Source organism: Pongo abelii, chromosome 12 (assembly GCF_028885655.2).
Source record: "Pongo abelii isolate AG06213 chromosome 12, NHGRI_mPonAbe1-v2.0_pri, whole genome shotgun sequence".
In the NCBI taxonomy this organism is placed as follows: Eukaryota; Metazoa; Chordata; class Mammalia; order Primates; family Hominidae; genus Pongo; species Pongo abelii.
In genome coordinates, this window is record NC_071997.2 from 84,719,802 (window position 1) to 84,747,150 (window position 27,349).

The 27,349-nt window shown below is 43.9% G+C and overlaps 2 protein-coding genes across 7 annotated transcripts in view; one reads left to right on the forward strand and one right to left on the reverse strand.

Annotated features, from left to right (window-relative positions):
- The window catches only part of FBXO11 (F-box protein 11), a 102,390-nt gene extending 100,200 nt beyond the window's left edge, over positions 1–2,190 (forward strand). For 3 of the 5 annotated variants that reach the window (XM_002812048.6, XM_054548209.2, XM_054548210.1), the window contains exons 22-23: positions 688–786; positions 868–2,190. In XM_002812048.6, coding sequence (XP_002812094.1) covers positions 688–786; positions 868–997 — 229 coding nt within the window. In that variant the 3' untranslated portion in view covers positions 998–2,190. Of the gene's footprint in view, positions 1–687 lie in introns of all 5 variants that reach the window. The other 2 variants (XM_009237326.4, XM_024242109.3) reach the window with 1 other exon arrangement.
- Positions 2,157–27,349, reverse strand: MSH6 (mutS homolog 6). Of its 2 annotated transcripts, none has more exons than XM_002812046.6 (10): positions 26,653–27,349; positions 17,852–18,048; positions 12,957–13,126; positions 7,899–10,443; positions 5,377–5,642; positions 4,042–4,159; positions 3,363–3,452; positions 2,737–2,891; positions 2,442–2,641; positions 2,157–2,327 (listed from the first exon to the last, which is right to left on the reverse strand). In XM_002812046.6, exons 1-10 carry the CDS (start codon positions 26,916–26,918, stop codon positions 2,246–2,248), a joined length of 4,089 nt encoding a protein of 1,362 aa, XP_002812092.3. In that variant the 5' UTR covers positions 26,919–27,349; the 3' UTR covers positions 2,157–2,245. The 2 variants fall into 2 exon arrangements, with proteins under 2 accessions (XP_002812092.3, XP_054404183.1); XM_054548208.1 differs by having other exon boundaries at positions 26,676–26,863.

The following is a 27,349-nucleotide window of genomic DNA, read 5'->3' on the forward strand; positions in this document are numbered from 1 at the left end:
GTCTCATTTCCTTTTTAAATTAGCAATGCCTAGCATTTTTGGCTGTTTGCCAGTGTTGAGACTATAACTACTGAAAATTTTATAATCAATCTACTTGAAGATCGTGTTTAAGACTGTAACTGTGGGTAGGCATGGTGGCTTATGCCTGTAATCCTAGCACTTTGGGAGGCTGAAGTGGGAGGATCACTTGAGCCCAGGAGTTCTAAACCAGCCTGGGCAACACAGGGAGACCCTGTCTCTACAAAACAAAACAAAGACCATAACTATGGAAAAACCTAATACTACAGTAACTGATGTCATGTAACTCGTGTAATGTATTGTTTTCCTAGAAATTTCAAGGTAAAGATGTCGGGGTTTAGTGTTTGATATATCCCAATCACCGTGACAGTTTTGACTCTTCACTCCTCCAAATTGATTCAGCCCAGAAAGATTTGAGAGGCTTTTAAAGTGGAAAGAACTGCCTTTATACAACTTACAAATCATTTCTCTTCCCTCAGAAGACACAGACGATAGGAAAATCACTTACTCCATTAAAGTTCCTTTTCAGAATTAATCTGGGCTGGAGCCACAAAGAATTTTGTTTTGGTCCTCTTAAAGCCAAAGGTCATAGGGTAATATATAAACAGAATGGAATGTTTTGCATTAATGACATGTTTGAGAAAAGTAATTTAAGCTTTTGCTTTTTAGATGTCATACTTGTAACACCACAGATCGAAATGCCATATGTGTGAACTGCATTAAGAAGTGCCATCAGGGACATGACGTAGAGTTTATTAGACATGATAGGTATGTAGCACACTTGCTTGATATATTACCCAATTACTTTCCCCCTCACTTTTCTAATATTTGGGTTTCATTTTGCTTTAGGTTTTTCTGTGACTGTGGTGCTGGAACACTGTCTAATCCTTGTACATTAGCTGGTGAGCCTACACATGATACAGATACACTATATGACTCTGCTCCACCTATAGAATCTAATACATTGCAGCACAACTGAATTCCTTCCCTAAAGAAAAAGTCCTGCCATTGTAACATCATAACTTAAAACATTTTTTTGGAAGAAGATTTAAAATATTTGCCCATGCTACAGGAAGAGACTGTATTAAAAATGGATACACAAGGTCAGTTGACACTATGAAGCTCAAGCTACCAAAAAGAAAGTGGCAATATATTGACTCAGGATCTCAAAGCTGGGTGTTTTAGCATTACTGTGTAAAGACTTGAAGGGACAGAAGTGAAGAAAATAAGCTGCAATTTTGTACAGATACCAACTTCTGAAAAGCTGGTGTTTTTACAACTAGCATTGAATGCAGTCCAATTTGCAGTAGTAATCTTCAATAGACAAGCAGCTTTGTTGCTGCCTTTATGGACATGGGTACCAATTGCTTTTGTAATATGGTAAAAATGTGAGCTAGCACTTCTGCGTTCCTTTTGATTTTTTTTTTAACATGTATTCAGATTGAGAAATATGATTTTAATGCTTTAATCTCATGTAGTTTGTTTTTAATTTCAAGCAAAATCTTATTGTACTTGAATGTGCCCTGTTTTGTTAGCACACCTAGACTTGCTGTAACTGTACTCATGTCCCAGTATGTACGTTCTTTCTATGAAAGAGAAAACACTAATCTTAAATTATATCCAGCAATGTTTCTGGTATCCTTTAAGAAAAGTTAAGACTATTATTTCCTTCCCTTCCCTGTGCAGCATTCAAAATCACCCCTAGAAAAAGTGAGTGTTTTAATGAGACTTCCTAGGAAGGGATGCACTGTAAAACAAAAGTATTCTTGTAACTCAGTTTTGTGAAAGGTAAAAAACTACTATGTTTTAAAGTACACTTTAGAAAGTCTCTTCAAAACAGTCCTGTATTTGAACTCTGTTCATAGTTTTTTTTTGAACAGTTTAGACAAAACTGCTGGAAATGAAAACAGTTTCCTGCATTAAGCTGAGACAAGTATATATACAGCCCTATACAGTTTCATAGCTTTTCCTCCCCCATTTATGTGTATTGGTGACAGTGGGTATAAAACAGCCTGAAAGTGTATGCATGTACCATAACATCTAGACTTAATATATTGTGGAGTATTCAATAACCATTATGTAGAAGGTAGATAAGAATTAAAAGGGTTTAATTTCCTAGAAAGAAAATGGAAAAATGGTCATTTTTAAAAAATAAAGTTTATTAGATCATAATGTTGTCTGAATTTACCACCTTTGTCAGAAGTCAACTCAAAGCTTCCAATGTAGTCTATAATTCCTTAATCAAAGTCAGCAATTTATGGACAGCTTCAGCATCTACAGTTGACCTTTCACTAGCCAGGCAAACTTCCCTTAAAATTAAAAAAAAAAAAAAAAAAGTTTTTTGTTTTTTCATAGTGCATTATCCCTTCCCCTTTTACTATTTCTTTGAAACTTAAGGTCAGTTATAATTCCATTATAGTTACCGAAATACTCGTAGTGACTGATTCATCTTCTCAAATTCTCTTGCTTTTCTATGTCCCTTTTGAATAACTTCCTCTGGGAGATTAGCAAGCCTTGCTGCATTAAAACCATAGCTTTTAGGACAAGCTCCCTTAATGAATTTATAGAGGAAGGTAATAGTCTCCTGGCTGGGGTCTTCACATTCATTTTCTACCATGCATGCCTTAAGAAAGAAAAATATTAGCGATACATGTGCTAGCAACAGAGAAGTGCCCTCTCAAAAAACCAAATTTGTGGAAAAAAACAATTTGCACATACCATATGTCCTAGGCGCACAGCAACATTTTGAGAATAATCTTCTACTAATGAATGGTAGTGAGTTGAAAATAATGTACGACATTTTATAGTCTCAGCAAGTTCTTTAACAACTGCATTTGCTATTGCTGTCCCATCAAATGTTGCAGTACCTCTTCCTGTTAAAGTAAAATATGCATAAGGATATAACTCAAAGGAATTAAAAATGCTAGGACAGAAAAACAGCATCGGTTAGTACATCCACGTCTAAAAGCATTCTATAAATAGGCCTCGTTTAGCCAAACGAGTCTGCTTAGCAGCTCATGGGGAGTGAGGCTTCTTTTAAAAAAAATACAGTATCGCTCAAGGTCATAAACTTCCTGAGTCCTCCTATTAGTGTTCTCATCCCCGTATTATAACAAATGTTTTATTATAACTAAACAGTGTAAGGCCTAATAATTAATGGGTAATCAAAAACCTTTCACAATATCACCTTTTATCTCCCAACTGTGGGTCTGTGCCACAATGGTGAGTGCATGCTCTAAAGACATTGATATTGTTTAGATGTACTTCAGATAATCTTCTAGAAAAATAGTTATTTGTACAAATGTTTTTAAGAAAGTCTTCAAATGAGAAGTTTAATGTCTTACCTAATTCATCTACAAGCACCAGAGAATGTGCTGTTGCATGCATGAGTATGCTGGCAGTTTCACTTAATTCAACAAAAAATGTACTTTCACCTAAAAAAAAAAAAAAAAAATCATAAATGAATACTCATTTTGCAAATCATATTACATAAATTCATCTTCTAGGTTATATAGCTATCATGAGCTACACATATTGGTATAAAAGATTAAATCTCATTAAGAGACTATGCAATTATTGGCCGGGCACGGTGGCTCACGCCTGTAATCCCAGCACTTAGGGAGGCCGAGGCAAGCAGATCACCTGAGGTCAGGAGTTCGAGACCAGCCTAACATGGTGAAACCCCGCTTCTACTAAAAATACAAAAAATTAGCTGGGCATGATGGCATGTGCCTGTAATCCCAGCTACTCAAGAGGCTGAGGCAGGAGAATCACTTGAACCTGGAAGGAGAGGTTGCAGTGAGCCAAGATCGTGCCACTGCACTCCAGCTTGGGCAACAAAAGGGAAACTCCATCTCAAAAAAAAAAAAAAGAGAGACTATGCAGTTCTTAAAAAGTGATGTTTTTAAAGTAACACCAGAAAAATCAAATATTAGATTTAAAAGGCTCATGTACAAGAAGCAAATATCTTTTATCACATCTAAATGAATGAATGAGAACTTAGGTGGGAAACAAAAAACTCACCTGACATTATTCTGTCTGAGGCACCAAGTCTAGTAAACACTCTATCAATTGGTGTGAGCCTGCACACTTCAGCAGGGACGTAACAACCCATCTGGGCCATTACAGCTAATAAGCCAGCCTGTGAATGAGGGAGGAAAAGGTCTTTTATGACTGGTAGTAACAGTTTCAGAAACTTTTGTCTTTCTTATGAACCCTTACGTAAGAGCTAGGCACTCTAAAAAAACTTTCACAATCCCGTCTAAGTTGGTTCTGTTCTGAAATCCATTTGCTAACATGGAGAAAGTTGAGGCTAAGAGAGACAAGAGGCATAGGGCCTCACTGGCCTTTAAAACATCAGAGCCTGCTTACCAACCCACTACCCTAGTGATTCTCAATGCTGGCAAGAATAGAATCACCTAGGAGCTCTTTAAAACTACTGAAATGCCTAGAATCAATTCCAATCAAGTGAATCCATTTCAGGATGGAATCTCTGCACTTTTTTTTTTTTTTTTAACACGTTGTCACATTCTTTCAGGTGATTCTGATTTAAAGAAAAAGTTTGGAAATCACTATACACACTATATTGCCTCTCTCTAGCAAACTAGGTGAACGGAAGTATACTATAATGCAGGAGAGCAGCGGGGACCAGCCAACTACTACTATTTCTCACAACCTTTTAAAAATATAAAAAACTTTACAAGTTCTGTGGCTGGTCAACCCCTGGTTATAAAGAGAAGATCAATACAATGCCATAAAAAATTTTTTTAAAAATGAGCTAGGCATGATGGTGCACATGTGTAGTCCCAGCTACTTGGGAGGCTGAGGCAGGAGGATGGGTTGAACCTGGGAGTCTGAGGCTGCAGTGAGCTGTGATGGTGCCACTGCACTTCAGCCTTGGCAACAAAAAAAAGGGCCAGCATGTCATCCCTAAAGAGCAGTTTTCAACAGTTGCTAGAGGTCATGAACTATATTTGCTTTCTTACCTCATTTGCGTTTCTGCAAATGAGTCTAATTTAAGGATAAACCTGTAACATTTTCATCTTTTCATACAGCCTTTGTATTTTTGTTCACTATGAATGTACCTACCTTCTGAAGAAATGAATTCAAGTCAAAAAGCCTCATGACCTGAATGACTGACCTCCTTCCCCTTTTTAACATATATTCCCCTTAACATTAAGCAGCAATGTTTCAGGTAAATATAATTCTCAATTTTATAACACAGGGAGTATTTCCCTTTGCTTCCTATTAAGTCACTGGCTGATTTTTATGTAACTGGTTTGGAAAGTGATCACCTAAGTATGTTATTCCTAATGTCACAAATGACTTTCTGATAACGAAACTTTAAGAATCAGTTACCTGTCTCATAAGCGTAGACTTGCCCCCCATATTTGGTCCAGTAACAAGCACACAATAGGCTTTGCCATTTTCCTGCTCTTCTTCCTCACAGCCTATTAGAATGTCATTAGGAATAAAATCATCTCCAAAAAAAGTCTTCGTAATGCAAGGATGGCGTGATCCTTTAAGCTCTAAGAAGGGGCGGGTATCTTCTGGCAACAGAATTACTGGGCGACACATAGGACCATCACCCCCTCGACTATAGTTAGCCAGGCACAGTAAGACATCTGTTAAAAGAGAGGGTAAAAGTGAGGCTTCATTGTTTGGGGGTTTTATAGGTCTTCATTATAACACATTTCATTATAAGAGAGAGAACTTTCAATTACAGTCCAAAGATCTGCCCCCTCAAAATACTTATCCTCTAACATCTGGACCAGAGAAGTGCCAAGGGAAAGCTAAAAGATAGAGCAGAGGCCAAGCACAGTGGCTCACGCCTGTAATCCCAGCACTTCGAGAGGCTGAGGCGGGTGGATCACAAGGTCAGCAGTTCGAGACCAGCCTGACCAACATGGTGAAACCTCGTCTCTACTAAAAATACAAAAATTAGCGGTGCCTAATACACGTGGCATATGCCTGAAATCCTAGCTACGCGGGAGGCTGAGGCAGGAGAATCACTTGAACCTGGGAGGCAGAGGTTGCAGTGAGCCAAGATCGCGCATTGCAATGCACTCCAGCGTGGGCGACAGAGACTCTGTTTCAAAAAAAAACAAAAAAAAAAAAACAGCAGAGACATGCTACACTTAAGCCTCTTACTTAGCAGAATGTGCCAAAGTTGGCACACTGATATTAAAACAATCTCTGAAGACTGGTTTTTGAACACCTGTGCTGAGGAAGGATTTTAAATTACCCAGTAACCAAATGCAACACACTAAACAGAAGTATATTATTCTGTTCCATTAGATACTTGCATTCAGATCAAAATAGTTTTGTGTTACTGTGTTACAAATTCAAGTAAACTACGGTTATTTAAAAAAAAAAAAAAAAAAAAAAAACAGGGCTGGGCACAGTGGCTCATGTGTGTAATCCCAGCTCTTTCAGAGATCAAGGCGGACAGATCGCTTTGAGGTCAGGAATTCAAGAACAGCCTGGCCAACATGGGAAAAACCCTGTCTCTACCAAAAATACAAAAATTAGTCAGGTGTGATGGTGACCACCTGTAGTCCCAGCTACTCGGGAGGCCGAGGCAGGAGAATCGCTTGAACCCAGCAGTTTGAGGCTGCAATGAGCTAAGTCATCCCATTGTACTCCAGTCTGAAAACAGCAAGACCCCGTCTCTAAAAAATTTAAAAAACATATACGACATAAACCTAAACTATAAAACAGCAATGGTTCCAGGTAATGTTGGCCATGACATTTAAAGAACAAAATTGCTTATGAAGTTGAGATGGTTGCCAAATTGTAAATTCCTAACTCAGGGCTTTGAAAAATCAACTGCAGGAAAGAATCTTTGACAATTTGGCTACAGAAAAAAGGAATGATTGACCTTTTAAAATTGTATGCAGATGGATTCACTGAAATGCAAACGTTGTAATAAAACAAAATTTTAAAATGATGGATCAACAGATAGTGTAATAAAGCACCTTGAAACAGTATTCACCAAATAATAAAAAGCTCAACTTTTTATTGATAAATAAAATTTGATCTAAAATAAAGCCTGTCTCATGAAATATAACACATTTAAAAATCTTTTGGGCCAGGAGCGGTGGCTCATGCCCGTAATCCCAGCACTTTTGGGAGACTGGAGGGTCACTTGAGGCCAGGAGTTCAAGACCAGCCTGGGCAACATAGGGAAGCTTCAACTCCCTACTCCCTTCCCCCTTCCCCCAACAAAAAAATAAAGCGGGGCACGCCGGTGCTTACCTGTAAATCCTAGCTACCTAAGAGGCTGACACGAGAGGTCTGTCCTGGGTAACAGAGCAAGACACTGTCTAAAAACAAAAACCTTTTGTTCGATTATTAAAGACTGAAGGGCCAGGCGCAATGGGTCATGCCTGTAACCTCAGCACTTTGGGAAGCTGAGGCAGGAGGATCACCTGAGCCCAGGAGTTCAAGACCAGTCCTGGCAACACAGTGAGACCCCATCTCTCTACAGACATTTAAATATTAGCCATGCATGGTGGTGCGTATCTGTAGTCTCAGCTACTTGGGAGGCTGAGGTGGAAAGATCACTTAAGCCTGGGAGGTCGAGGCTGCAGTAGCCGTGGTTGTGTCACCATATTCTAGCCTGGGCAACAGAGCAAGACCATGTCTGAGAAGAAGAAGAAGAAAAAAAAAAAACTGAAGAAAGGCCAAAGGGCTACTAAGATAAAAGGGAGTTTCAAGTAACTTAAACTGCTGTGGGCAGCCTAGTCAGGATGCAAATATGTATATGCATGTCAAAATATGTACCATATATACCTTATTACTTATGTTTAGGGATAATATACAGCTGGCACAAAGCACTACTTATCAAAGCCTGAGAACAAGCTTGTTCAAAGTCTTACCCAACACTGCAATACACTCTACAGCAGACTGCCAGTCCTTGTAATTTTTATCAAAGTTATAGAACAGTCGCCGCATGCAGTCCTTCAATGATACATCTCTCCGTTCTTCAGCATTTATGAGATTAGCCAACTTCTTTTCAATAGTTTTGGTCCAGTATCGTTTACAGCCCTTCTTGGTAGATTTCAATTCGTATTCTTCTGGCAAATTGCGAGTGGTGAAATTCTCAGGAATTTCCAACTGGTAACGGTTCCTACCAATCCCCCAGTAGACTATGGTCCTACAGCCAATTCTGTTGCGCTGTTTCTCTAGGTATTCCAGGAGGCTCTGTTCATTTTCTCTTATGTCAGCAAGAGCTTGGTCATAATCAGAGTCAAAGCCTGCTTTGGGAGTAATAAGTCCAGTCTTTCGAGCCTTTTCATGGTCAAAGGCTGTATCCCATCGGTTCAATTCTACAGTCAAATCAGGAAAACGACCTTCAGGATTTTTTGTCTGCAGAGAGATGACCTGCTTAAGGATTTTAGACTTAAAACCATCAGCGACTTCTTCCATGATCCCTATAATTTTACACATTACTTTGAATCCTTCCAGAGCAGAAAGAAAATCAATAATCTTCTTTTTGCTGTATGTAGTTTCTTCATACATTATAGCCCTGCTGTCTGGGTGGTTCTGACTCTTCAGGGGAGACCCAACATTATGAATTTTACTGAGTAGTCTCTCAAGATCTGGAAGCCTCTTTAGAAGCTCTACAACTTCGGAGATTTTGTCAGGCACAACCATGAGGTCTTCTATGGCATCTAGACGATCATTAATAGCAAAAGGGTTACAGAGTGGGGCACAAAGCCATTGCTTTAGGAGCCGTTTACCAAAAGGAGTATGGCAAGTATCAACCCTCTCTAGTAGGGTTCCTTCAGTAGAACCATTTGTTCCATTCAGAAAAATCTCCAAGTTGTTTAATGTCACTGCATCTAGCACCATTCGTTGATAGGCTTTGGTGAAGATAGCACCAGATCTTGTAGTGCTGACTGTGTCAGAATCCAAGGGAATATATTCTTCAAAATTAGCCATTGATAAAAGCTCCTGATCAATAAGGCATTTTTTGAGGTAGAAGACACAACCACCTAGAGCAGAGAGGGCCAATTCACTTTTCTCTCCTGGTGTCAACCCAATGGAATCAGACTCTGAAGTCATACCTTTAAGCACCTGGGGTAACATCACCCCAATGTCATCACTTAGCTTTTCCCTAAAATAGCCTTCCTCAAGGAGAGTTCTCAAAGTTTTGGATGCATCCCAAAACTGGGAGCCAGGTATCAGACCTTCCTGAAGAGAAGAGGACAATGAACTCTTTAGAATTGTTTTAGTTTCCTTTGAGAGATTTCCTTTTTCAAATAAGACTTGTACCGGGGGATAGTGTGCCACTAGAGTCCTAAATCTCGAACAATGGCGATCATCTGAAAACTGACCTATGAAAAACTTTCCCAGTGAAGTATCAACAAAGCACACACCATATGCACGAGTATGGCCAGAAGAATCTTCCTCTTTTTCTTTGAGGCTAAGAAGATACTTACTGTAGTTCTCAGAGGGATCACCTTCCAGCACACTGTAAGTCTGTGTACCCTTGGTAATGATCCTACAGATCTCCCTCCTCACCACTCTATCATACTTGGATATATGTGCCATCTTTCTACATCGTGCCTCCATCATTTCTGGAGTCTCAGTCTGTTCCACTCGTGCTACTTTATAGCCCTTCTGCACCAGGGAATCTGAATAACGGCCAAATGCAATTTCAGGAAAGCCAGAATGGGCCCAGTTGCCTTTCATGAATACCAGCCCCAGTTCAGTGACTCCAATAAGAGCATCCATGTGGTACAGCTCATAAAATTTCCCCACCTTGTAACAGATGACAAGATCAAAGTTCTGAGACTTAATCTGCCACCACTTCCTCATCCCAGGAGTACAGGAATTGAGGAAATCCTCAGGCACATAGAGTGTAGATGCATCAAAATCGGGGTGATCAGGCCTCCTCCTGTGCTCATCTCTTCTCTTTTCCTCCTTAAGCCATTCTAAGGTTTCATGATACCACACAGTAGGGCGACTACTGTCATCACCACCTCCACTAACGTGGGCTTGGGATTCAGAATTTTGAGGGGCAGAGAAAGCTCTCAAAGTATTCTTGGTTTCTGATGAAATGCTAGTTGCTTGTTTGGTGGCTGAGGGCGTTTCCTTCCTAGAGCTTTTCCTTTTAAGAGAGCCATTTCCAGTCACCATTCTCTTCCGCTTTCGAGCAACTTTGACAGGGCTGTTCAGGCCTTCACTCTCACTATCCCCCACGCCACTGCTTATTTCATCACTGCTTCCTTCCTCCTTAGTGTCTGGCTTAAATTCCACATCAGAGCCACCAATGTCACTCTCAGAGTCTGATATGACCCTTCGTTTTTTTATTTGGCGGCTACTTCGCCTAGATCCTTGTGTCTTAGGCTGTACTTCCTCTTCACTCTCAATTTCATTATCTTCTTCACTCTTATCTGTTACATAAGTTGTGCCTACCTGCCAGGCAAGGAAAGAGTATTTAAAAACAAATCAAAATTTGGAAAACCATAATATAGACAGTTCAACTTACGATTTTTTGACTTTATAATGGTACCCGTGCAGCCACTGTTTTTCATTTTTAGTACAGTATTCGATAAATTACATGAGATAGGCAATTCCTTATTATAAAATAGGCTTTGTGTTAGATGATCTTGCCCAACTTTAGGCTACCATTTAAGTGTTCTGAGCATGTCTGAGATAGGTTAGGCTAAGCCCAAGCTACAATATTCAGTGGGGTAGGTGTATTAAACACATTTTTAATTTATGTAACCCCATCATAAGTTGTGGAGCCATCTGTACTGCTGTAAATTCTCTTAACATGCTGCAACTTCATATGCCAAAAAAAGAACCCACCTCTAGAAATTAGCAACTTCTCAATGAACATCAACTTCAGTTTCACCTGACATTAAAACAATTGTCATTTTCCATGCCAATAGTTCTCCTGCAAACATGGTGGAAAAAAAATCTCTGGACTTGCTGTAAGTGTGGCAGACACCAACCCCACAAAGTGACATAATACAAGAAGGGCAAGGATTCTCTGCCCAGGGAAAGCAGCATTATGAAGGAAGCAGAGTGGGTATGGGGGGTAAGTCGACTCTCTGGCTAAAAGACTAAAACTATAAAAAAGATTGTGCTGAGGCTTGAGTTTGAGCTCAAGTGCAAAATCCAAGGGAATGCTAGCTATTAAGAGATGCAAGCATTTTGAACTGGGAGGAGGTAAGAAGAGACAGGCAAAGTGATCCAGTTCTAAGCCTTATCTTTTGTTTTACTACGAAGACAATAACATCTTCAGGTTATGTTCAGAAACACAAAGTGCTGCACCGGGCACAGTAGCAGGTGCCTGTGGAGAGAATCGCTGAGCCCAGGAGTTCAAGGCCAGCTTGGCAACATAGTGAGACCCCATCTCTAACTACACGATTAAGTGATTGCTGCCATGGGAGTTCTATTTATGACAAAGCTGTTGGCATGACCATTTATCATAAATATCAGGAGGCAACGTGCTCATTAATAGCATAAGAAAGCAGTAAGCAACTTATACTGGTTCTAGTGTTTGCTCTTCCACAATTGGCTGTCTCATCTCAGGCCTAGCACATTCACGTATCATGGATCTCCCGGATCATTTGTTAAACCAGTATTAGGCTAAATGGATCTCTGTAGCTGCCATCCAGTTCTAGACCTCTGATAACGTTATGATCCTTAGTTTCAACCTTAAAATTAAAATACCCACTTTGTTAACTTGCTCATTCCCTATCTCATCTATTGAAAAAGGAACAAACATGAAACTGAGCTTAGTTATAGATGAATGTCTTTTAGGATGCAGCACATTAATTTGATAGATCAGAGAATAATGATCTTTTGGCTTCCCTGGGCCACACTGGAAGAATTGTCTTAGGCCACACATAAAATACACTAATGCTAATGATAGCTGATGAGCTAAACAACAACAACAACAACAAAATCACAAAATGTTTTAAGAAAGTTTACAAATTTGTGTTGGGCTGATTTAAACGCCATCCTGGGCCACAGACTGGACAAGCTTGTTCTAAATTAATCAATTTTTTTCACTTCCATAACAATTTTTTTTTTTTTTTTTTTTGGTGACAGTCTTCTTGCCTCTGTCACCCTGGCTGGAATGCAGTGGTGCGATCTTGGCTCACTACACACTCTGCCTCCCAAGTTCAAGCAATTCTTATGCCTCAGCCTCCCAAGTGGTTGGGATGTGTGCCACCACACCCAGCTAATTTTTGTATTTTTTATAGAAACAGGGTTTCACTGTGTTGGCCAGGCTAGTCTTGAACTCCTGTCCTCAAGACATCCACCTGCCTCAGCTTCCTAAAGTGCTGGGACTATAGGCATTAACCACCACACCTGGCCCCTAACACCATAACCATTAACGTTTGAGCCAAGGTTGTATTTCAAGGTTTATTTAACATCTATTCTTATCAATGCAAAATACAACAAAAAAAGTTTTAGAATTAAAAGCATAAAGCTGGGGCTGGGTGCTGTGGCTCACGCCTGTAATCCCAACACATTGGGAGGCCAAGGTGGGCAGATCCCTTGAACTCAGGAGTTTGAGACCAGCCTGGGCAACATAGGAAGACCCTATCTCAGTTTTTTTATAAAAAGCATAAAACGGGATAATTAATTTCTAGGGCCTGACTATACCCTCATATATATATTACTCCATCTTTACTGTCCCTAGCTCTCTACTTCTTACCAAAATGGTACTACCTCTTGCCTACCCTGCCAGTAGGCTTGAAAACTAAGTAAAAACGATGCTAGCTGTTGAGATTCTAAGTAACCTAACTTATCCTACAGTCCAGGGAAGTACAGAAGTATGCATGTATGTATAATAAAATAATACATATACACACACATATATAAAACAACGTATCTTGTTAATACACCCTCCCCCTTTCTTCCCCCATCACCCTAACATAAATAACAACTGAATGCTTGCAGTGTCCCACCTCCATCTCTTCTTCCTCTTCTGGCTCTGAGGGCTCATCACAAACTGCCAATTCAAGCCTCTTAATCTTGTCTTTATTTAAGGCTTCATCTGCACGTTGCATTGCTCTCAGTATTTCAGGCTTTGCACTGTAAAAATGACCTCCCTTCTGGGCTTCCTTTGATTTCGAACCTAGAAAGAAATGTATTCATAAATAATAAGGGCCGGGTGCAGAGGCTCACGCCTGCAATCCCAGCAGTTCAAGACCAGCCTGGGCAACATAGCAAACCCCATCTCTATCTTAAAATATATATATGCCAGGTGCGGTGACTCATGCCTGTAATCCCAGCATTTTGGGAGGCTTAGGTGGGCGCACTACTTGAGGTCAGGAATTCAAGACCAGCCTGGGCAATGTGGTGAAACCCCATCTCTACCAAAAAAAAATACAAAAATTAGCCAAGGGTGGTGGTGTGCGCCTGTAGTCCCAGCTACTTGGGAGGCTGAGGTGGGAAGATCACTTAAACCTGGGAGGCAGAGGTTGCAGTGAGCCGAGATTGCACCACTGCACTCCAGTCTGGGCGACAGTGCAAGACCCTGTCTCAATGGAAAAAAAAAAAAATTATGTATATATATGTATACACACACACACACACAAAATAACTTGTTGGCTGGACACTTGACTCAACCTACAACATTTGCCCTAATGAACAAGAATGACAATTAAGTTATAATTTGTAATGCCCCATTACTTTTTATTGACATAGATAAATCAATAAAGCACAAAAGGAATAAATATTCAGGGAAAAACTACCAGTGAAACTAAAATCACCAACTTTACCTCCTTGAAGGTGCCCTATGGGTTCACTCAGGACTACTTTGTCTGTCTTCTAATGACCTGAGTCTACAGCCCTAAACAGGTAGGGCATACCTCTTCAAGTGAGGCAGAAGATTTAAAAGGGGTTTGAGAATCTTTCTGAAAAACTTACTAGCTGGGCACAATGGCTCGCACCTGTAATCCCAGCACTCTGGGAGGCCGAGGTGGGCAGATCACGAGGTCAGGAGTTCAAGACCAACCTGACCAATATGGTGAAACCCCATCTCTACTAAAAATACAAAAATTAGCTGGGTGTGGTGGCACATGCCTTTAGTCCAAGCTACTCGGGAGGCTGAGGCAGGAGAATCACTTGAACCCGGGAGGCAGAGGTTGCAGTGAGCCAAGATCGCACCACTGCACTTCAGCCTGGGCAACAGAGCAAGACTCCATCTCAAAAAACAAACAAACAAACAAACACTTCAGGAAGACAAAGACTACACTGTCAGTTACATGCAGCTATGATATTAAATATGAGTTTGTCCCAAAGACAACTAGATCAGATATATCTAAATACATAAAAGAATATCCAACCAATGTGCTACTTTAAGGGGCCTTCACATTTTGAAAGGGTAGCCCAGTTCAGACTCAACGCGTTACAATTTATTTCTCAAAACAGTTCATTCCATCAAAATACAACTTTAGGGCTGGGCGTGGTGACTCACACCTGTAATCCCAGCACTTTGGGAGGCCAAGGAGGGTGGATCACTTCAGGTCAGGAGTTTAAAGACCAGCCTGGCCAACGTGGTGACATCCATCTCTCCTAAAAATACAAAAATTAGCCAGGTGTGGTGGTGCACACCTGTAGTCTCAGCTACTATGGAGACTGAGGCCGGAGGATCACTTGAACCCCAGAGACAGAGATTGCAGTGAGCCAAGATTGCACCATTGCACTCCAGCCTGGGTGACAAAGTGGGTCTCCATCTCAAAAAAAGAAAAAAGAAACTGACTCCCGGGTTCAAGCAATTCTGCCTCAGCCTCCTGAGTAGCTGAGATTACAGGCATGTGTCACCATGCCTGGCTAATTTTTGTATCTTTAGTAGAGACAGGGTTTCACCATGTTGGCCAGGCTTGTCTCCAACTCCTGACCTCAGGTGATCCGCCTACCTCAGTCTCCCAAAGTGCTGGGATTACAGGCGTAAGCCACCATGCCTGGCCTTACTGATCTCTTTTTAAAAGTGATTCTGGGCCAGCCCAGTGGCTCACACCTAATCCCAGCACTTTGGGAGGCCAAGGTGGATGGATCACTTATGGTCAGGAGTTCAAGACCAGCCTGGCCAACATGGTGAAACCCCAACTCTACTAAAAAATACAAAAATTAGCTGGGCCTGGTGGCGGGCGCCTATAATCACAGCTACTCGGGAGGCAGAGACAGGAGAATCGCTTGAACCCAGGAGGCAGAGGTTGCAGTGAGCTGAGATTGTGCCATTCCACTCCAGCCTGGGTGATAAAGCGGGACTCCATTGCAAAAAAAAAAAAAAAAAAAAAGTAATTCTGCCAAATTTTTTAAATCTCGAAATTGGTCCTAAAAGAGACTTCATATATCAGGTTCAATGAGAGATCATTTTATTTATTTATTTATTTATTTTTGAGATGAAGTCTCACTCCGTTCCCCAGGCTGGAGTGCAGTGGCGCGATCTCGGCTCACTGCAACCTCCGCCTACCAGGTTTAAGCAATTCTCTGCCTCAGCTTCGCGAGTAGCTGGGATTTCAGCTTATTTTTGTATTTCTAGTAGAGACAGCGTTTCACCATCTTGGTCAGGCTGGTCTTGAACGCCTGACCTAGTAATCCACCCGCCTGGGCCTCCCAAAGTGTTGGGATTACAGGCGTGAGCCACCGCGCCCAGCCTTTTTTTTTTTTTTTTTTGAGACAGTCTCGCTCTTTCACCCAGGTTGGAGTGCAGTGGCATGATCTCGACTCACTGCAACCTCCGCCTCCTAGGTTCAAGCGATTCTCTTGCCTCAGCCTCCCAAGTAGCGGGGATTACTGGCATGTGCCACCACGCCCAGCTAATTTTTGTATTTTTAGTAGAGACGGGGTTTCACCATGTTTGCCAGTCTAGTCTTGAACTCCTGACCTAAGGTGATCCACCTGCCTTGGCCTTCCAAAGTGCTGGGATTACAGGCGTGAGCCACCATGCCCGGCCCCAGTGCAACCCCAATGAGATTCATTTTAAATATAAGTAAACAGTATCAGAAAATAAGTTACTTTAGCCGGATCACCCAACTACTTGGGAGTCTGATGCAGAAGGATCACTGGAGGCCAAGAATTCAAGACCACCCTGGAGGCAACATAGCAAGACCGTCATCTCTTTAAAAAAAAAAGAAAACTATTTAAAAATTAGCCAGGTGTGGTGGCAGACACCTCTAGTCCCAGTTACCGAGGAAGCTAAAGCAGGGGGGAATCACTTGAGCCCAGGAGTTCAAGGCTCCAGTGAGCTATGATCCCAACGCTATACTCCAGGCTGGGTGACAGAGTGAGACCCCCATCTCTTGAAAACAAAACAAAAAAGTTGGCTGAGACCAGGGGCATGGTGGCTCATGCCTGTAGTCTCAGCACTTTGGGAGGCTGAGGTGGGCAGACTGCTTGAGCTCAGGCAGGAGTTTGAGACCAGCCTGGGCAACATGGCAAAACTCTGTCTCTATTTCTTTTAAAAAGATTAAAAGAAAAAACAAGTTACTTTGCTTGGCCAAGATTATATGGCAAGTTGGTAGAAGACAGAACAAAACTTCCCAATTCTCCACCTGTATGTCAGATCACCATTTAGATTTAATTTTAGACAAAATGCCCCTAACCCTTTTGTGTAGGATGAGCATTATGATGAAAGAGTATGATTCTGGGAACTTCCCAGTTACCTGGGAAACTGACCCTTGTTTGGATTTTACAACACCGAGTACAACATACTAGACTGGAGACTCTTGGGAGGCGGAAGTGGGCAGATCACCTGAGGTCAGAAGTTGGAGACCAGCCTGGCCAACATGGTGAAACCCCGTCTCTACTAAAAATACAAAAATTAGCTGGGCGGCTGGGCACAGTGGCTCACGCCTATAATCCCAGCACTTTGGTAGGGGGAGGTGGGTGGATTATTGGAGGTCAGGAGTTCAAGACCAGCTTGGCCAACATGGTGAAACCCCATCTCTACTAGAAATACAAAATTAGCTGGTCTTGGTGGTGTGCACCTGTAATCCCAGCTACTCGGGAGGCTGAGGCAGGAGAATCACCTGAACCCGGGAGGTGGCGTCTGCAGTGAGCTGAGATTGTGCCATTGCACTCCAGCCTGGGCCAAAAGAGCAAAACTCCGTCTCAAAAAAAAAAAAAAAAAAAAAAAGCCAGGCAACGTGGCGTGTGCCTATAAATCCCAAGCTACTCGGGAGGCTGAGGTAGGAAACTCTTGAACCCAGGAGACAGAGGTTGCAGTGGGCTGAGATTGCGCCACTGCACTCCAGCCTAGGCAACAGAGTGAGACTCTGTCTCCAGAAAAAAAAAAAAAAGAAAGAAAGAGAACTTGTACAAGAGACGATGGGGTGCACCTAGCCCAAGTGAGGCTAAACATGCCGGGCTGTTGATGTCTGTGATAAATAAGACTAGATCTGGGAAAAGAAAGTTATGGTTCCAGGAGTTTGGTGTGAAATTCAACTCAGATGTGTTCATTAGTGAGTAGTTTGGAGGCCAGGTAGTATGCATCTCTCCATCTTTCCCTAAAGAATGTCGCTATCTATAGGCTATGTATCCTGATGACATTAACTTTCTCTTTGACCCTTCAAGATAGGGGGACAGTTTAGTTTACCTTTATTAACGGTATAATATTGCTGTAAGTCACTCAAAGGACAGAAATAAAAATTCCATTCTACAAAACAAACCAGCTAAAGACTACGTTACATGCCTTTCCCATGCCAGAAGCTTTCACAACTGCCACCCCTTGCAATTTACTGGGGTAAAATACACTTAATTTCATCATATGGAAAAAAGTCTGCCTGTCTCTGTCTGTCTCTCTCTCTCTCACATACACACACAAACACACACACACGGCAGTAGTGACTCTTACCTGTATAGGGCTTTAAAAGCCTTTTGCTAACCCAGCCCCTTGTTGGGTTGTCATCAAAAAACTGTACATGAACACGGACTGATTTCCCTTTCTCGCGGATGAATGTTCCATCAAACGGGTGGTTGTAAACCAGACAAGGCCACCAGGGGTAACCCTCCATCTTGGCCCAAACCAAATCTCCTGGTGAGAAGTCACAACTGTTGTCAAAAGGAAATACATAACTTAGTTAATATTTGGTCAAGTTTCCTTAAAGGCACTTACCTACAAATAAACAATTCCAAGTCTTCTGGCATTAATATTGAAGCACAGAAATTCTAGAATAATTTTTAAAGTCAGACATTCAAGTCATTTTAAAAAAGTATGCAAGCTGATATCATAATGCATATTTAACTATGAAGACAAACACAAATATAGTTATGTTATTAGAGTGAGAAACTTCTCAGAATCAAAGTTTAAAAACCATGGCAGAATTCTGGTATAATGCTGATGGCAGGAAAAAGGCATGGACTCACTGTATATGCTCTCCAAATTAGTAGCACCTATACAATATGGTATGTACATATCAGAAACAGGATCTAACTCACAATATTATTATAAAGCATACTGATTATATAATTTACTAATTAGGTAAATTATCTAATTAATTAGACTTGCTTGGAATCTTTTTCCAGTTACACTCCTATGTATTCCAAAAGCTACCTAACACTCTATTACCCTCCCCCTACAAACTAGTTATGGAAAAACTCAAGTCAACAACTTAGGGCCTAACGTGCCAAAGTATATATTGCTACAAAATCAAAAACAGATTTTGAATCTTCACAAAAACAGATTTAGCCCTGTGAGTTTTCAGGAGCAGGGGGGAGGAATCTAACAGAATACAGAAGAGCTGCCCATCAGTGATGGGGAGGCCACAAACTGCTGATAATCCCTGCCTAAGTATTAGATACCTAGGCCTGCTTAAAGGTTTCACTGAATAACTTCAAAATTAAAAGAGGCACATAACAAGAACATTTTAGACATTTTAGAATAACAATTAGCCAGTTGAAACCACATGATTTAGACCCAATCATGAAATATAAAGTATCCGTTTCTTCAAAAAATGTAAGTATAGGCCGGGCGCAGTGGCTCACGCATGTAATGTGAGAATTTGGGAAGCCAAGGAGGGAGATCACTTGAGACCAGGAATTCAAGACCAGACTAAGCAATATAGTAAGGCGGGGTCTCTACTTAAAATTTTAAAAAAATTAGCTGCTTATGGTGGCACACACCCCTGTAGTGCCAGCTACTTTAGAGGCCAAGGAGGGAAGATCACTTGAGCCCATGAGTTTGAGACCAGCCTGGGCAACATAGTGAGACCTTGACTGTACAAAAAAATCCAAAAAAATTGATGAAGTGTGGTGGCACACACCTGTAGTCCCAACCACTAGGGAGGCTATGGCAGGAAGATTAGCCTGAGGGGGTTGAGACTGCAGCAAGCCACAATCAGGCCACTGCACTCCAGCCTTGGTGACAGAGCAAGACTCTGTCTCCAAAAAAAAAAAAAAGTAACTCAAGTTTCTGACTGAGACCTGAAAGATATATGCAAAAAAGACCTCATTTTAAAAGTTTTATACTGATAACTATAATATGTAATCGAGTTTTCTTTTTTTTTGGGCGGGGAGGGGGGGGAACAGGTTCTCACTCTGTCACCCAGACTGGAGTACAGCAGCAGCGTGATCTTGGCTCACCACAACCTCTACCTCCCAGGTTCAAGCGATTCTCCTGCCTCAGCCTCCCGAGTAGCTGGGATTACAGGTGTGTGTCACTACTTCCCAGCTAGTTTTTGTATTTTTAGTAGAGGCGGGGTTTCACCATGTCGGCCAGGCTGGTATTGAACTCCTGACCTCAAATGATCCAACCGCCTCAGAATCCCAAAGTGCTGGGATTACAGCGTGAGCCACCGCACCTTGCCTTCTTTTTTGTGTGCATGAGACAGTCTTGCTCTGTCGCCAAGGCTGGAGTGCAGTGGCGCAATCTCGGCTCACTGCAACCTCCGCCTCCCCGGTTCAAGCGATTCTTGTGTCTCAGCCTCCTGAATAGCCAAGACTACAGGCACACGCCATCACACCTGGCTTATTTTTGCATTTTTTTGTAGAGTCAGGGTTTTGCCATGTTGGCCAGGCTCGTCTCAAACTCCTGACCTCAAATGATTCGCCCGCTTTGGCCTCTCAAAGTGCTGGGATTACAGGCATGAGCCACCACGCCCGGCCAAATAAAGTATTTTTAACATACAAGTTAAGCATTCTAGTTTTATTCCAAAGTAAATACAGTAAGCTCAACAAACATATCCTTGGGTTCCAGTCCAGATTCAACCAACCTAAAAAAATTTTAAATCAAAAATTTAAAACCAATAAAAAACAGTGACCAGGTATAATGGCTCACGCCTGTAATCCCAACACTTGGGGAGGCTGAGGCAGGAGGACAGCTTGAGCCTGGGAGGTTAAAGGTGCAGTGAGCTGTGATCACTGTACTGTACTCCAGCCTGGGCAACGGAGCAAGACTCTGTCTCAAAAAAAAGGAAAAAAAAATACAAAATTTAAAATATAGTTGAACAACTAATTTCAAAGCATTTACATTGTATTAGGTATTGTAAGTAATCTAGAGATAAAGTACAGGGGAAGATGTGTATAGGTTATATGCAAATACTACATCTCGTAAGGGACTTGGACATCCAAGGATTTGGGTATTCACAGGGGGGTCCTGCAACCAATCCCCCTCAGATACAAAGGGAGGACTATAACTTTAGTCTTAGAAAAGGGCTGTTACCTTAGAACTTTGTCATGTGTAAAATACAGTATAAATTGTTTTAAATGATGTATGAGGTCTCATGCTTTAAAAGATCATTAGAAAAGAATTATTTCATTTCTAAGCAAGCAATTAAAAAAATAATGTCTTCAATTTGTTTACAGGATAAATGTGCATCCTCACTAGGAAAAAAAAAGTTTGTGTGAAAAGCTGGATCCAACCATTATCAGTTTTGAAATAAATTCCTTTTTGAAATAAAATATTAGAAATATAAGCATCATTTTATCCTTTATATACCATTATACTTACAGAATCTCACACATAATTTTTCTGCTGTTAAGAAATAGCAGTATGGGCCAGGTGTGGTGGCTCAGGTCTGTAATCCCAGCACTCTGGGAGGCCGAGGCAGGTGGATCACAAGGTCAGGAGTTCAAGACCAGCCTGGCCAAGATGGTGAAACCCCGTCTCTACTAAAAATACAAAAATTAGCCAGGTGCAGTGGCAGAGGCCTATAATCCCAGCTACCTGGGAGCCTGAAGCAGGAGAATCACTTGAACCCAGGCAGCAGAGGTTACAGTGAGCCAAGAACACGCCACTGCATTCCAGCCTGGACGACAGACTCCGTCTCACAAAAAAAAAAAAAGAAAGAAATAGCAGTATGCTGGGCCGGGCGCGGTGGCTCACGCCTATAATCCCAGCATTTTGGGAGGACAAGGCAGGCGGATCACCTGAGGTCAGGAGTTCAAGACCAGCCTGGCCAACATGGCGAAACCCCGTCTCTACTAAAAAAATTCAAAAATCAGCTGGGCATGGCGGCAGGCGCCTGTAATCCCAGCTACTCGGGAGGCTGAAGCAGGAGACTCCCTTGAACTCGGGAGGTGGAGGTTGCAGTGAGCCCACATCATGCCACTGCACTCCAGCCTGGGTAACAGAGCAAGACTCTGTCTCAAAAAAAAAAAGAAAAAAGAAAAAAGAAAAAGCCTGGGCACGATGGCTCATGCCTGTAATTCCAGCACTTTGAAAGGCCAAGGCAGGTTGACCACGAGGTCAGGAGTTCGAGACTGGCCTGGCCAACATGGTGAAACCCCATCTCTACTAAAAATATAAAAATTAGCTGGGTGTGGTGGCGGGCATCTGTAATCCCAGCTACTCGGGAGGCTGAAGCAGGAGCACCATTTGAACCCGGAAGGCAGAGGTTGCAGTGAGCCGAGATTGTGCCACTGCACTCCAGCCTGGGTGACAGGGCGAGACTCCATCTCAAAAAAAAAAAAAAAAGAAAGAAAAGAAACAGCAGTAAGCTATAAAATGCTAAGACTAAAAATTTTAGTAACATGCAGTTCCCCCAGTGCTAAAAAGCTTGAAGAAAAAGAGTACCACTAAACATCCTGGGCCCAGGAAACTGGTTTCTGAGCCAAAAAAGATAATTAAACAGGTAGTAAAATGTATTGTGTAACAAAACTAAAAATTTTAAACATTTCTCAAAATTTTTCTTCACTCAGTGCTAACCAAATTTTTTTTGTGTGTAAACTTGAATTCTTTAAAGGTAATTTTAAAATTTTATCTGTGGTAATTCTGCAGTTTTCAAGAATGCCAAAATAGGCCAGGTGTGGTGGCTCACACCTATGATCACAGCACTTTGGGAGGATCTCTTGAGAGTCCAGGAATTCGAGACCAGTCTGGGCTACATAGTGAGACCTTGTTTCTACAAAAAAATTTACAAATTAGCCAGGCATGGGGTGGTGTGCACCTGGGGTCCCAGCTACTCAGAAAGCTGAGGTGGGAGGATCACTTGAGCCGGATAGGTCGAGGGTGCAGTGAGCCGAGATCTGCCACTGTACTTCAGCCTGGGCAACAAAGCAAAACACTGCCTGCCACCATTGCTCCTGCCCTCCAAAAACACCTTAAATTATGATTTTAGGATTTTGCAAGTGCCTTTAAAGCTTTAAGTGAGTCTTAAATGTCTGGTATTCTTGGGGTTTTTTAAGACAGTGGGGAAAAATGTTAAGAGGAAAAGCTGACAGCTCACAAAATAAATGTTAAAACTTTGATATAATAAGTAATGACTTTGTCTAAACATACGCTAAACGGATCTTTTGAATTCTGGTTTAAAATCACATTATTTTTGCTTTCTCTTTAGCCCATAATTTTGGTGTCAATTACTAGTTGTTCCTAAAATATATAATCAACATTTTCACCAACTTTTATTTTATTTTTTGGCAGACAGGGTCTGACTCTGCCACCCAGGCTGGAGTGCATGGCATGATCTCTTTGGCTCACTGCAGCCTCAACCTCCTGGACTCAAGCGATCCTCCCATCTCAGTCTCCCAAGAGCTGGGACTACAGGCACACACCACCATGCCTGGCTAATTTCCTTATTTTTTGGAGAGACAGGGTCTAGCCATGTTGGCCTGCCTTGGCCTCCCAAAGTGTTGGGATTACAGGTATGAGCCACTGCACCCAGCCTCCCTGTGGATTTCTTAAATAAAACCTATAGAAACACTAACCACAGAGAAAATAAAAGGACAAATTCCACATTATAATCAATAATTTGTTCATCAAAAGATGCCATAAGGCTGGGTGTGGTGGCTCACACTTGTAATCCCAACAGGTTGGGAGGCTGAAGTGGGAGGATCCCTTGAAGGCAAGAGTTCAAGACCAGCCTGGGCAACATAGTGAGACCTCTATTATTCAACAACAACAACAAAGCCATAAACTAAATGAAAGAACTCATTGTGAAAGAAGACATTTACATCACACACAACTGACAAAGAACTAGGGAAAAAAAAGAAACAGCAAAAGACAAACACTTCAGCACAAGAGGAAATCTAAATGACAAACATTAAAAGATGCTCGGCCAGGCACGGTGGCTCACGGCCAGGTGAGGTGGTTCACGCCTGTAATCCCAACACTTTGGGAGGCTGAGGTGGGTGGATCACCTGAGGTCAGGAGTTCACGACCAGCCTGGCCAACATGGTGAAACCCCGTCTCTACTATAAATACAAAAATTAGCTGGGCGTGGTGGCAGGCACCTGTAATACCAGCTACTTGGGAGGCTGAGGCAGGAGAATTGCTGGAACCCAGAAGGCGGAGGTTGCAGTGAGCTGAGACCACACCACTGCACTCCAGCTCGGGCAACAAGAGTGAAATTCCGTCTCAAAAAAAAAAAATACGCTCAACATGTTTTAAGGCTTAAATGATTCATGGAGTAAGTCCAAATGTCTCTGTAGCTCATCACACTGTTCATGATTGGATCTCTGCTTAACTTCTCCAATGCTCCCTCCTCCTCCTTTCATCCTACCCACAATTTGCAGACCTTCCTCTTCCTGAACCAGCTTCCCACTCTCACTATGATCTGTCTAACCTTATTTGTCCTTCTGGTTTCGGTTTACAGAGCTGAGAGCCTAGCCTGACCCGCATCCTCTCCGTCCCCTTTCCACTTGGAGTCTAGAATTGCCTCTTTGCTTTGTCCTGTTCATGGTTGTATCCAGGATCCATAATGCCTAATGCTGTGTTGGGCAGAGTGATCCAGACACTGCAGTCTCTTTAGAAACCTAGTATTAAATGCCCATCTTTCTTGAATACCCTGGAATCCTCTCCATAATGGGGGGTGAAGTGTATACGTTTTATTTTTACAAGTCTCTTAAACTCAACCTCAAGAAACAAATAACATACGCTATTCAATATGAACGTAAAGTACATCCTTACGATAAATACACCCGTTTGGTTTGGATTCAACAATCAATTCATGCTCAAGTAAACAATACGTCATGCTTTTCTAACCAGGAGTTTGTTATTGCGGATGCTGGCTCTGTTCCCTACAAGCATATGCTACTAATGCACAACTATATATATTTAAACTGCGGGAAAGGGTCGCTTAAAGAAGGGTAACACTATAATTACACTTAGAAAAATCTCAGAATTCCTTTAGGACACTTTAAACTGGATTTAAATGGATTTGAAATCCATTACTCAAAATCACTAACTAGCAGCCGGGCACGGTGGCTCACGCCTGTAATCCCAGCACTTTGGGAGGCTGAAGTGGATGGACCACTTGAGGTCAGCAGTTTCAAGACCAGCCTGGCCAACATGGTGAAACTCCATGGTGAAAAATTAGCCGGATCGCGGGGGCGCACACCCGTAATCCCAGCTACTCGGGAAGCTGAGGCAGGAGAATCACTTGAACCTGGAGGGCAGAGGCTGCAGTGAGCCGAGAAAGCGCCACAGCACTCCAGCCTGGGCGACAGAGCGCGACTCCATCTCAAAACAAAAAACACTAACTGGCTCTTATCTTGAATGAGTTATTTTTTCTGAGCCTCTATTTCTTCGTTTGTTCAAATAGCGACCATTAAACTTTGTGTTTAATATCTGACAAACGGCCGGGCTCGGTGGTTCATGCCTGTAATCCCAGCACTTCGGTAGGCCAAGGCGGGCCGATCAAGAGGTCAGGAGTTCGAGACCAGCCTGGCCAAAATAGTGAAACCCGTCTCCACTAAAAATACAAAAATTAGCCAGGCGTGGTGGGGCGCACCTGTAGTCCCAGCTACTTGGGAGGCTGAGGCAGGATAATCTCTTGATCCCGAGAGGCAGAGGTTGTGGTGAGCCAAGAACGCGCCACTGCACTCTAGCCTGGGCAAAAGAGCAAGACTCCGTCTCAAAATATATATATGTATCTGGCAAACAGTAAAAGCAAGCTTTTCAAAATGTCGCCAGCTGCTGGGATAAAAAGCCCTAAACAGACCGGGCGCGGTGGCTGGCGCCTGTAATCCCAGCACTTTGAGAGGCCAAGGCGGGTGGATCACCTGAGGTCGGGAATTCCGAGACTAGCCTGACCAACATGGAGAAACCCCATCTCTACTAAAAATACAAAATTAGCGGGGTGCGGGGGCGCATTCCTGTAATCCCGACTACTCGGGAGGCTGAAGCTGGGGAATCGCTTGAAGCCGGGAGGCAGAGGTTGCGGTGAGCTGAGATCGCGCCACTGCACTCCAGCCGACTTGAGCGAAACTCTCTCTCAAAAAGGGGGGGAAAAGAAAGCACTTAACTGCCCATAAAGTGAGGACAACTGCCCACAGGCTTCCCCGGAGTCACGTCCACACATCTTTGCCCAGCGCCCGATTAAGGCCTCTAAAAGCCCAGTGGTGCCCCATAAAAATTACACTATTTCATAAAATAAAATATTTTCCACTCGACACGAATTTCCACATACGTCAAAATATTCTATCTTCGTCTCGGTGCACGTGCAGCCTACCTACCGAAGCACCCAGCCGGATCCTAGCACTTCGGCTCCCCACGGCCCCGCCCCGCCCGCACCCCGCCCAATCAGGCCCCGCGGTCCCCATGGTGACACGCCCCCCCCCCACGCGATCGCAGCTCGTGGCCCACCCCCTCGGCGGCCCCTCACCTAGGCCGAAGGCCCGCCGTCCCCAAGGCGTCTCGGCGACCGCGGCTCTTAACTACCTCTAAGCGTCTACCTCGATCGACTACTGGAGCCCCAACTCACTATCTCAGCGCCAGCCGAGGAACCTCCTTTCGCACCCCACACCACCGGGCTCTCGCCGTTCGGCCTCCCGCAGGCATTCCTCCTTCCCGCCACCCCGCCCCCCTCCCCGCCCCGCCCACCAAGTGGGCCCGGCGCCTTCCCCTTCTCGCCCCACCCCCAGTGCTCCCACCTCCCAGGCCCCCTCCCTACCCTGAGCTGCGCGCGTCGCCCCTTCCTTAGCCCAGCACCCCCACCTGGCGGGACGCGTCTCCTCCCTCCAAAAGGCCCGAACTCTCCGCGTCTCCCCTGCAGCCCTCTTCCTGCACAGCCTCTCTCCTCCGACCCTGTTTACAAGCTACACCCCCAAATACTCCAGACTCGACCCCTGCACTCATTCAAGCCAACTCTGCGGCCCCGCCTCCTCCGAGCCCAGGGCCAGGCCGTGCACCCCCCAACCCCCTGTGCAAGCCTCCCCTCGCCAGGTTCCAAGCGCCCCGCTGCTATGCCCCCGCGTTCGACCCCACCCCCACCCCGCTACCTGGTGGGGGCAGCAGGCGCTGCCGATCTCCGCAGCCCTCCGTTGAGGTTCTTCGCCTTGGGCGGCGACGCGGAGCGCGCCAAGGGCCTGGGCCTGGGCCCAGGCCCAGCCTCGCTCCAGGCCGCATCCCCGCCTGGGGAAGGAGAGGCCCCGGGGGCAGCGGCGGCACGGCCGCCTTCGCGTGAGGCCCTGGACGAGGCCTTGTTGGCATCACTCAGCGCCGGAGACTTGGGGAAGAAGCTGTACAGGGTGCTCTGTCGCGACATAGCGACAGCCGGCAAGGCCCAACCGTTCTGTCGGACGGAGCGCCTAAAAGCACCGCATCTACCGCGCTCCTGCTGGCGGGAAACCTGGGGGGAGGTGCGCTCCGCCGGAGGAACCCGGGCACCAGCGGCCAATCAACAGGCGCCTCGCCGTGCGCGGGCGGTGCGCGCCAGGCCCCGCCCCCGGGCGCGCGGCGACGTGGGGAAGGGCGGGGCTGGCACACTGGTGGGTAGGGGCGGGGCTGGCACGCTGGCGGTGAGGGGCCCGCCCTACCGCCGACGCCTGGGCCCCGCGCGGGGAACTGCTGAGCTCCCGTTCCGTCACGCCGCGGGGCTGGCCGGGCCGGAACACTCCGACCCGGGGTTGGTTGCGGCCGCAGGGCTAGCGGGCTCGGAAAGCCCTCCCTCTCTGGAGCGGAAGCGGGAACAGCGGG

What these genes read in the sequence shown, in the direction of transcription:
- MSH6 (XM_002812046.6), bottom strand. Translation starts at nt 26,918, where the DNA reads ATGTCGCGACAGAGCACCCTGTACAGCTTCTTCCCCAAGTCTCCGGCG. An exon ending in GCGCCTGCTGCCCCCACCAG is followed by an intron (nt 18,049 to 26,652) that starts GTAGCGGGGTGG and finishes TTTTGACAACAG; the next exon opens with TTGTGACTTCTCACCAGGAG. An exon ending in AGTCTACGCTTATGAGACAG is followed by an intron (nt 4,160 to 5,376) that starts GTAACTGATTCT and finishes CCTCATTCACAG; the next exon opens with GCTGGCTTATTAGCTGTAAT.